Raw genomic sequence first — 12,075 nt, 5'->3', positions numbered from 1 at the left:
CCCACAGCCACCAATGCAAGGAGCATTCTTCTCACTGACCACCAATGTAAGGAGCATTCCTCCAACTGGCCACCAATATAAGGAGCATTCCTACCACTAATGTAAGGGGCATTCTTCCCACTGACCACCAATATAAGGAGCATTCTTCCCACTGATCACCAATGTAAGGAACATTCTTCCCACTGATCACCAATGTAAGGGACATTTTTCCCACTGATCACCAATGTAAGGGACATTCTTCTCACTGATCACCAATGTAAGGAGCATTCTTCCCACTGATCACCAATGTAAGGAGCATTCTTCCCAATGACCACCAATGTAAGGGACATTCTTCTTACTGATCACAAATGTAAGGAACATTCTTCCCACTGATCACCAATGTAAGGGACATTCTTCCCACTGACCACCAAATGTAAGGGACATTCTTCCCACTGATCACCAATGTAAGGAACATTCTTCCCACTGATCACCAATGTAAGGAGCATTCTTCCCACTGATTATCAATGAAAGGGGCATTCTTCTCACTGATCACCAATGTAAGGGACATTCTTCCCATTGATCACCAATGTAAGGAGCATTCATCCCACTGACCACCAATGTAAGGAGCATTCTTCCCACTGATCACCAATGTAAGGGGCATTCTTCCCACTGATCACCAATGTAAGGAGCATTCTTCCCACTGACCACCAATGTAAGGGACATTCTTCCCACTGATCACCAATGTAAGGAACATTCTTCCCACTGACCACCAATGTAAGGGACATTCTTCCCACTGATCACCAATGTAAGGAACATTCTTCCCACTGACCACCAATGTAAGGAGCATTCTTCCCACCGATCACCAATGTAAGGAGCATTCTTCCCACTGACCACCGATGTAAGGGACATTCTTCCCACTGACCACCAATGTAAGGGACATTCTTCCCACTGATCACCAATGTAAGGAACATTCTTCCCACTGATCACCAATGTAAGGGGCATTCTTCCCACTGACCACCAATGTAAGGAGCATTCTTCCCACTGATCACCAATGTAAGGAGCATTCTTCCCACTGACCCCCAATGTAAGGGACATTCTTCCCACTGACCCCCAATGTAAGGGACATTCTTCCCACTGATCACCAATGTAAGGGACATTCTTCCCACTGATCACCAATGTAAGGGACATTCTTCCCACTGATCACCAATGTAAGGGGCATTCTTCCCACTGACCACCAATGTAAGGAGCATTCTTCCCACTGACCACCAATGTAAGGAGCATTCTTCCCACTGACCACCAATATAGTACTTGTTAGAAGGGGTTCCTGGAGAACCGGAAGTTTGTTTCAAGGGTACCTTTGTGTTATAAAGGTTAAGAAAGACTGCTTTATGGTGCTGCATTTTCTATACAAGAGAAGCTATTTTCACATTCCTTATGCTCTCTTTTCATATACAGGTGATGTTGCCGAAAATGTCTCCATTCCAGCTGGTTCCTCTGTTTATTTGGCAGAAACTAACCTCTGCCAGAGCACGGGCAGAAAATATGAACTTTATAATGGCAAAGATCAAATTGGCTCCGATAATGGTAATATGCCTGGCCGTTTACGGTTCAAGAATCGGGTTGCATTCATCCTCGAAAACTGTACATTCATAGTGCAGGATATGAAAGTGGAAGATACCGGAGAATACAAAATTAGGACACTGACTGTTGAAAATGACAAGCCGAAAAGCCATGAAAAACCGTTCCACATCTATGTCATAGGTACGTCAGGTAAGCCTTTGTATTTATGCCTTTATCACAAAGAGATGCTGTTACTAGACTATTTATTGTAACAACAATCCTCCTATAAGATCATACTGTGTGTGCATTTAATGAATTTTAGGAATGTTATTAACCCCCCTGGCGGTATTCCCGAGTGTAGCTCGGGGTAAAATTTGAGTACCAAAAGTGGTAACCCCGAGCTACACTCGGGCTTACCATGCGGCGTTCTCCGGGGGTCCCTGCAGCGCTTACCTTGTCCTTTGCTCCCGCGATGTGTCCCTGCAGCGTCCCCGGCCATCTCCTCCAGCCGATGCCGGCATCCGGCTTCCGTGTTCCGGTCCCTGTGACGTCGGGACGTACGGGCGCCGGAACCAGCGGGAAATTTGAAATTTTTAAAAAATGTCATTTTTGCTGTCATTGCTGTTTCAATGCATTTCACATACATTTTGTCCCGAGTGCTTTGTCCGGCACCCTGCCTGCATTTTTACTGTTCTTTCTGCCTGGAAACTGAGAAACGTCCATGGCGTCCAAAAAGCGTCCCTTTACGTCAAAAGCGGTTTTAGACCGGCTAGAGAACAGCGATAGTAAATCAGAACCACTTGCAGAATTGAGTGATAATGATTTGTGGGGGAAATTCCTCATCAGACACTGAAAACGATTCTGCGACTTTGCTCAGCGATGTGCGAACTTGGCGCTATATTTCAAATTTCAGTGTTTTTGGTTTGATTATATTATTGAATTAAATTTATTATTATATTATTTTTTATGATTATTTATTAAATTATAATTTATGATTTCGTGTTTCAAGTTTTATCCTCCCCGGGATGTTTACTAGACTCTTGTTCGGACAGATTTCAGTGAGTTATTCCTAAAAATTACAGCCTACAATAAAAAACTACATATTTTTATGCAAAAAAATGGTACCGCTTTCAGCACAAAAAATCGGAAAGAATCATACCGCTAGGGAGGTTAACCTATAACAGCCTTCCATGTGTAGCCATTGAAAAGCCCCTGAGACTTCTGCTGGGTGCCACCATGTTGTATGTGATGTCAGCAACCCCAGCAGACTCATGGCCATCACTCAACTGTCACTCTATAGTATTCCCCTTCACTCCTCCCCATCTGCTACATAAAAGGCTATGTAGGGAGGTGAAGGGAGGAGCTGAGGAGCTGAGCCAGCACAGACAGTAATTAGACACCCTCAGAAGAGGAGAGTCCCAGAGAGGAGGGAAGGGCCTGTGCTGGTGAATTGACTCTTTTTGGAGTCAGTGGCGTCCCGAGGCAGGTGCGGGGGGTGCAGTCCGCACCGGGTGACACCGGACCCGCTCCACAAAAAGGTAAGTTGTAAAGCAACATATATATAGGAAGTGCAGCGCTAAAAAATATATATACTCCAATAAAATATGTTATATTCAGTATGCTCTCCAAATCATATGGTTAAAAGTAACACAATAAAATGTTAAAAATAATAAATGAATAGTGACAGTTCGTGATGAGTGAACTATTCAGGATTTGCTAGTTACTTTCCGATCCTGTGGTCTGGTGACAAATAGTGAAAATGCGCACTCACCAGATGCGTATTTTCAATACGCATGTGATACACAAACCAGAGGTTCCCTTCATGGGATGCGATAGATGAGCTGGGCCATCTTAGCGGACTCTCCTTCCTCTGGGTGTAGAGCAGCCAAACCGTTGTCTCCCTCTAGGAAATGGACAGGGTACTGGGCAGCCTACATCACGACGTGCGTCATCCTTAGGGTGGTATCATGTGTCACAGACTTCTGATGCTTGGGCTCTGGAACGGATGTAAGGCTCACCAAGGAGACAGCAAGGAATAGCCCATAGTGTAGTAGTTTAAAATTGGCGTTTATTAATTTTATTAATCCGCGTGGTAAAATAACTCAGATATAAATAAATCAAATAAAAACAATTACTGACCAATGTGCAAATAAACGTCACGGCGTGCAGGCCCATTTCAAGGATGATCCCATGAGGGGGACCTCTGGTTTATGTTTTACATACGTATTGAAAATACGCATCTGGTGAGTGCGCATTTTCACTATTTGTCACCAGACCACAGAATCGGAAAGTCACTAGCAACTCCTAAATAGTTCACTCATCACGAACTGTCACTATTTATTTATTATTTTTAACATTTTATTGTGTTACTTCTTTTATCCATATGATTTGGAGAGCATACTGAATATAACATATTTTATTGGAGTATATATATTGAAAATACGCATCTGGTGAGTGCGCATTTTCAGTATTTGTCACCAGACCACAGGATCAGAAACTCACTAGCAACTCCTGAATAGTTCACTCATCACAAACTGTCACTATTTATTTATTATTTTTAACATTTTATTGTGTTACTTCTTTTATCCATATGATTTGGAGAGCATACTGAATATAACATATTTTATTGGAGTATATATATTTTTTAGCGCTGCATATATATATTTATGAGGTTTATTTTTTGGTTGCCTTGCGTGCTATAGCTGCTATTATTTGAAGCGCTCACTGATTGCATTTATTTTTATTATAAGTTTTAAATCAAGCCGACGATCCCCACAGGATGGATCGGATCCATCCTGCGGGGATCGTCGGCTTTCTTTACAACTTTTCTTGGAGTGGGTCCGATGTCACCCCGTATAGGTTGCATGTGGACGATCCTGCGGGGTGACACCGGTGTATCGGCAAGATGTGTCTCCCATGTAGATATGTCCCCCTTAAGCAACTGCGCATGTCCTGGTTTCAGGCACAATCAATCGATGATAGAGCTACTGCTATCATCGATTGATTGTGCCTGAAACCGGGACATGCGCAGTTGTCCCGGACCCGCTCCACGAAAAGGTAGGTTGTAAAGAAAGCCGACGATCCCCGCAGGATGGATCGGATCTGCGGATTGGGAAGCATAATGAATTGGAGTCCGATCCATTATGCTCAATCCACAGATCCGGTCCATCCTGCGGGGATCGTCGGAGGGGGTGTCACCAAGTGTTACCGCACCGGGTGACACCAACCCTAGGGATGCCTCTGCTTGGAGTAGTCACTTTTTTTTTTTCTAGCAAGTTGAAGGGCCCATTGCAAGTCAATGAAAAAGTGTTTATGAAACTAAAAAAACTGCAAGTAAGCATTTAATATATTGATTCTTCTATACTTTTCACTGCAATTTTTTAGGTTGGTGATCAAATCTATTAAAAACTGAACCCCATGCGGTTATGAATGCACCTTGTGTGGGAGGGGCATTACTAGGAGCCAATCAGGGCTCTGCTGCATACACGTTGCGACAGGAAACACACCGACAGGAGGAAAGAGTAGAACTTCTCAGATTGTTGCTATTCAATCAGCAGTCCTTGGTTGGGGAGTAGTGATGGTCTGAACACCCCCCTGGTCAGCTCACGGTAGAACATTCGAACCTAAACACAGTTCCACCACCAACATTGAAAATAATGCAAGTCTATGGCAGGGGCGGACTGACAACTCATGGGGCAATAGAGGATCATGGGGCCCCTGTGTCCTTGCCCAAACTCAAAAAAGACTATGAAAAAGGGACCAGGGGCATCTCATGGGGCCCCCTACTGACCCCAGGCCCTTGGATAGTGCCCAAGTTTCCAAATGGTCAGTCTGCCCCTGGTCTATAGGACTCAAGCTTGTAAATTCAAAATTGCCTATTTTGAAACATATGCAAAGTATTGGCCATAAAAGGGGTATGGGGACTCGGGTACTGCCCTGAGGGACATGAATCGGGGAAAACATTTTTTTTTAAAGTACTGTTTTTAACCCCTTCACGCCTAAGGGTAAAAATCTTAATGCCTAAGCACAATTTTGCAGCGTTGACATGTGTTAGTAAAACCGTACATATCACAACCAGGGGCGGACTGACCATTTGAAAACTCGGGCACTGCCCAAGGGCCCAGGGTCAGTATGGGGCCCCATGAGATGCCCCTGGTACCTTTTTCATAGGCTTTTTTGAGTTTGGGCAAGGACACAGGGGCCCCATGATCCCCTATTGCACGGGGCCCCATGAGTTGTCAGTCCGCCCCGATCACAACTACTGTGTTCATCCAGTTGAATTAAACCGCATTTTTTTTTTATGGACAAAGTGGGCTTTCATTTGGTGGTAAATGGTAATGGATATCTTCGGGTTTTTTTAGTATCAAAAGAAAACTGGCCCAAAATAGTAAAAAAAAAAATCAATTTTGTGTGTTTCTTGTTACTACCATAACCTACCACCAAAATAAATTCTCCAGCTCTTGACAATCGCAGCAATACCATACATGTGGGTGTTATTTGTTGTTTGTAGAAACAACAGTGTGCATTTTTTTTCTTGGATTTTTTTTTTTAACTAAAGCACACTGACACTAACTGACACTGATACCAGTTAAAAAAAAAAATCCTGACCTTTGATCCTGACCTTGACCCAAAAGCTTACCCTGTGACTGAACTAGATCAAACCTTGATCAAAGTATTTTTTCTTTTTGTTATTTTATTTTTTAATATTTATCTTTTTTTTTTTATTAACAAACATTTTTTTTCTCCTCTATGCCAGGAGTTAGAGAGATATACAATGTATCTCTCTCCTCCATTCATAGAGAGAGAAAAAAAAACAAGGTGGCCGGGCTGTACAGTGACTGATCACTGTGATAGCCAATCAGAGGCTATCACAGCGATCATGTGACCCGGAATCGGAAGTCCCGATCGTTAGAACGGGACCCGGAGCTCTCAGTGACACCCCGTTTTTTTGTGCTGGGAGCGCACTGTGCGGCATGCTCCCAACACAAAGACGGGTACGCAAATATGCGGCCCCACGGAAAAAAAAACAGTTCTGTGAGGTCGCATATTTGTGTGACGTCAGCGTCAAAGGGTCAGTCATTTTTCAGTGATTGAATTAAAAAAAATTCCTTTAAATATCATGCCTGGGGGGTCCCCTTATGCTACCTGCACAGTTGCACATCTGTACAATGTGTAGAACCTACTGCAGCAGGACTGATATTTTTTTTTTTCAAAAATGACATTTTTATTTAAAAAAAACACAGCATGGGACCCCCCCCCCCAATCTATACCAGACCTTTTAGGTCTTGCAGGAATGTTAGGAGAGACCCCGCAGTAAAGTGCATGGCCTTTTAGGGCCTGGTAGGACTTTTAAGGGGAACCCCACCTCCAAAAACTGGAGGGAAAAAAGCATGGGGTCCCCCCTAAATTACTACCAGACCCTTGATCTGAGCACAGGAAAGGGGGGGGGAATGAACGAGTGCCCCCCCCCCCGGGCCTTACCAGGCCATGTGCCCTCGACATTGGGACGGTGTCCCATGCCGATGAGGTTATGGGGGGAACGAACAAGTGCCCCCCCCCCGGACCTTACCAGGCCATGTGCCCTCGACATTGGGACGGTGTCCCCATGCCGATGAGGTTTTGGGGGGAACGAACGAGCGCCCCCCCCCCTGGGCCTTACCAGGCCATGTGCCCTCGACATTGGGATGGTGTCCCCATGCCGATGAGGTTGTGGGGGGAACGAACGAGTGCCCTCCCCCCCCCCCGGGCCTTACCAGGCCATGTGCCCTCGACATTGGGATGGTGTAAACAATTGGGACATTTTTATTTAAAAAAAAAAAACACAGCATGGGACCCCCCCCCCAATCTATACCAGACCCTTTAGGTCTTGCAGGAAGGTTAGGCGAGACCCCACAGTAAAGTGCATGGCCTTTTAGGGCCTGGTAAGACTTTTAAGGGGAACCCCTCCTCCAAAAACTGGTGGGAAAAAAGCATGGGGTCCCCCCTAAATTACTACCAGACCCTTGATCTGAGCACAGAAAAGGGGGGGGGAACAAACGAGTGCCCCCCCTGGGCCTTACTAGGCCATGTGCCCTCAACATTGGGACGGTGTCCCCATGCCGATGAGGTTATGGGGGGAACGAACGAGTGCCCCCCCCCGGGCCTTACCAGGCCATGTGCCCTCGACATTGGGACGGTGTCCCCATGCCGATGAGGTTGTGGGGGGAACGAACGAGTGCCCCCCCTGGGCCTTACCAGGCCATGTGCCCTCTACATTGGGACGGTGTCCCCATGCCGATGAGGTTGTGGGGGGAATGAACGAGTGCCCCCCCGCGCCTTACCAGGCCACGTGCCCTTGACATTGGGATGTCGTCCCGATGCCGATGAGGTTGTGGGGGGGCTCATTAGCATCAGGGTACTCCTTTAATAAGGGGTTACCCTGATGCTGCCCCCGCCCTTGTGAATGAGTAAGGGATACTTGTACCCCTACCCATTCACTAAAGGGTTAAAAGTGTGAAAAAATAGAGACCAGACTTTTGAAAGTCCTTTATTAAGAAAAAAAAAAAGGTTTCAGCATTGTGTAATCCATCATCAATCATGGCGTCCAGCATTGTCCCACTGCAACCGCATTGCCGAAATAAAGGAAAGCCGCCAACCCGTCTGTACCCGTCGAGTACTCTCCGCCATCTGACATGTGCGAGTCAGAGGTAAACAATTGGGCAGAGCTGGCGGCAACGTCACTGCTAGCTCCGGCCAATTGTGTATGTCCGTGTATGTCACCCGCGTGCCCCACAATGCAATGCGCTCTGGCGGTGCATTGCAATTGGCCAAAGCAGCTCTGTCCAATTGTACGTCTGACTGGCAACTTTCAGAACTGTCATCCACAATTGGGCGGAGCTAGCGGTGATCTGATTACAGGGGAGCCCAGCCATGTCACCCAATATAGCAATAATGTAAAGCTGATGTATTGCTTAAAATGTGATAAAGAAAAAATATTTTAAAAAGGGAACAATATGTGTTATTTTTGCTATGCTGCTACAAGCCTTTATATCAAAAAAAGTTAAAGGTCTCTTGAATTCATTGCCTACTTGCAGTTTAGTATCTTTTGTCTTTTGCGGTATCACTTGCGTTCCTGATGGTAAACCTATATGGTGTGCATTAATTTGACGTACCATTACCATTTATGCTGAATTGGAGATTCTAGTGGGGTTGCGCCCTCTAAAAAATTATTTGTTATTTCTATATATTGAATTTAATTTTAATACATTTGAATTTCATTTGTAAATTATTTGAAAAACACATACTGTACATATTTTCCATATTTGTTTTACTCATTATTTTTCGGATGCTCTTTTACAGGTGCTGTATCAGTGCCAACCCCAACGGACATGCCATTACCGCAAGAACTTACTGGGAATACAACAGGTATGCATGCAAGCGGGGGGCATAGCTATAAAAACATAGGCAGAATTACTCCACATTTTGAGGGTCTGGCTGTGCTTTTTTGTTTTGTTTGTTTTTATCTACTCTGTCTACTGCTAAATTTTGAATTTATATCATTAAAGTCTACTTACCGTATTTTTCGCTCCATAAGACGCACTTTTTTCCCCCCAAAAAAGGGGGGAAAATGTCAGTGCGTCTTATGGAGCGAATATAAAGCGGCCGGTCTGGTATTTCTGCCGCCACCATGTCAGAATACTGGGCCGGCCGCTCAGCTGTTGTCTCCTGCCGGGCTTTACCTGTTCCTCGCTCCAGCGCTGCACAGTCTTCCCGCGCTGGCTTCTGTGACAGCCGGGTGCCCACTGCGCATGTGCTGCGCTTTGTGAATGGTCATCGCAGTCTCTGGTCATCTGTACTGTGTCCGCAGTCTCTGGTCATCTCCTGTACTATGTCCGCAGTCTCTGGTCATCTCCTGTACTGTGTCCGCAGTCTCTGGTCATCTCCTGTACTATGTCCGCAGTCTCTGGTCATCGCCTGTACTGTGTCCGCAGTCTCTGGTCATCCCTTGTACTATGTCCGCAGTCTCTGGTCATCTCCTGTACTATGTCCGCAGTCTCTGGTCATCTCCTGTACTGTGTCCGCAGTCTCTGGTCATCTCCTGTACTGTGTCTGCAGTCTCTGGTCATCTCCTGTACTGTGTCCGCAGTCTCTGGTCATCTCCTGTACTATGTCCGCAGTCTCTGGTCATCGCCTGTACTGTGTCCGCAGTCTCTGGTCATCCCTTGTACTATGTCCGCAGTCTCTGGTCATCTCCTGTACTGTGTCCGCAGTCTCTGGTCATCTCCTGTACTGTGTCCGCAGTCTCTGGTCATCTCCTGTACTGTGTCCGCAGTCTCTGGTCATCTCCTGTACTGTGTCCGCAGTCTCTGGTCATCTCCTGTACTGTGTCCGCAGTCTCTGGTCATCTCCTGTACTGTGTCCGCAGTCTCTGGTCATCTCCTGTACTATGTCCGCAGTCTCTGGTCATCTCCTGTACTGTGTCCGCAGTCTCTGGTCATCTCCTGTACTATGTCCGCAGTCTCTGGTCATCCCCTGTACTGTGTCCGCAGTCTCTGGTCATCTCCTGTACTGTGTCCGCAGTCTCTGGTCATCTCCTGTACTATGTCCGCAGTCTCTGGTCATCTCCTGTACTATGTCTGCAGTCTCTGGTCATCTCCTGTACTGTGTCTGCAGTCCATTGGTTCAGATTTTTTTTTTCCTGTTTTTCGCCTCTAAAACCTAGGTGCGTCTTATGGAGCGAAAAATACGGTATATGATGAACGCTGTACTGCTGAATTCTGGTGATGATAATATTCTGGGATAAGCACTTGCAGAGAAGCATTGTTGGATGTATCCTTAGGGATTATACCATTATAGCCTGGCTAGTGGCAATAAGCGAGCTGGTGTATGGATGGAGGATCTGTGTCCTATTTTCTGGATTTACAAAGTGGTCTCTTGATTGAGATCTATATGCTGGTGGTTTTTTTTCATTTCTGGTAATAGAAAATTATCCATTAGATGTGGACACTCTCACGATTTGACACTGCATGCAAGTGTTACCCACAATTTTTACGCATGTTGTTCACACTTATATTCACTTATCGATCACGTGTGGTATTAATGTGATTCACATGTGTGTGATTCAGTGTGATTCACATGCGTTTGCAGTGATGTTCGCTTGATTCCATGTATTTATGGTATTACACTATGTTAGTTCTCTTTTTCTTGAGGTTTGATCTCCAAGAATAATTGGGACTATCATCTTGCTTGAATATCATCCTGTGGACTGTTTTTGGAATATCTACATTTTGGACATTATACATATATATGCATTTTGGACACTACTACTATTAAGAGTTTATTTATTTGGCATATATTGATCAGTAGCACTTTTATATAATTTGACTGGATTATCAAAAAAGGACCAGGACTCTGAGCCTCCTGGACAGTCACTGATCAGCTGGTAGGAGTAGTGGCATCGGCATCAGTACTGCAATTGGCCAACGGTCAAAATGGTGAGCTATTGGTGTGGGAGAAAGCAGGGAGGAGGAGCAGGTAGTGCTCCCTCCTTCTGCTTCTCCTCCATCAAAGGAGATACAGTATGTAGCCAGATAGAGATGGAACCCATATGAAAGAAAAATATATATTTAAATATATTTTAAAAATATTCTTCCCAAATATATTGAGATATATTTGAAATACTACAATTTTGTCTGTATTCAATATATTTAAAGAAACAATTACAGTATATATATATATGCACACACATACACACATATATATGTATATATACACACACACATATACATACACACACATACATAAATATATTTAATGAAAAATTTATATATATATATACAGTCATGGCCGAAATTGTTGGCACCCTTGATATTTCTCCAGGAAATCATGTATTTCTCACGAAACGTATTGCATTAACACATGTTTTGCTATACACATGTTTATTCCCTTTGTGTGTATTGGGACAAAACAAAAAAAGGGAGGAAAGAAAGCAAATTCGACATAATGTCACACAAACCTCCAAAAATGGGCTGGACAAAAGTATTGGCACCCTTTCACAACTGCGGATAAATAAGAATGTTACAAGCATGTGATGCTCCTGTAAACTCACCTGGGGCAAGTAACAGGTGTGGGCAATATAGAAATCACACCTGAAAGCAGATAAAAAGGAGAGACGTTCACTTAACCTTTGCATTGTGTGTCTGTCTGTGCCACACTAAGCATGGACAACAGAAAGAGGAGACGAGAACTGTCTGAGGACCTGAGAACCAAAATTGTGGCAAAATATCAACAATCTCAAGGTTACAAGTCCATCTCCAGAGAACTAGATTTGCCTTTGTCCACAGTGCGCAACATTATCAAGAAGTTTGCAACCCATGGCACTGTAGCTAATCTCCCTGGTCGTGGACGGATGAGGAAAATTGATGAAAGATTGCAACGCAGAATAGTCCGGATGGTGGATAAGCAGCCCCAAACATGTTCCAAAGACATTCAAGCTGTCCTGCAGGCTCAGGGAGCATCAGTGTCAGCGCGAACTATCCGTCGACATTTAAATGAAAT

The 12,075-nt window shown here is 44.7% G+C and overlaps 1 protein-coding gene across 2 annotated transcripts in view; it reads left to right on the top strand.

Moving 5' to 3' along the window:
* The window catches only part of LOC149435037 (uncharacterized), a 72,143-nt gene that overhangs the window by 24,870 nt on the left and 35,198 nt on the right, over nucleotides 1–12,075 (top strand). The window contains exons 2-3 of one of the 2 annotated variants that reach the window (XM_089663075.1): nucleotides 1,435–1,740; nucleotides 8,878–8,943. In XM_089663075.1, coding sequence (XP_089519201.1) covers nucleotides 1,435–1,740; nucleotides 8,878–8,943 — 372 coding nt within the window. Of the gene's footprint in view, nucleotides 1–1,434; nucleotides 1,750–8,877; nucleotides 8,944–12,075 lie in introns of both variants that reach the window. The other variant, XM_089663073.1, reaches the window with a different exon arrangement.

Source organism: Staurois parvus, unplaced genomic scaffold (genome assembly GCF_062004578.1).
Source record: "Staurois parvus isolate SC_StPar_1 unplaced genomic scaffold, SC_StPar_1.0 ptg001621l, whole genome shotgun sequence".
Taxonomy (NCBI): Eukaryota; Metazoa; Chordata; class Amphibia; order Anura; family Ranidae; genus Staurois; species Staurois parvus.
This window is presented reverse-complemented; position numbering and strand designations above follow the sequence as displayed.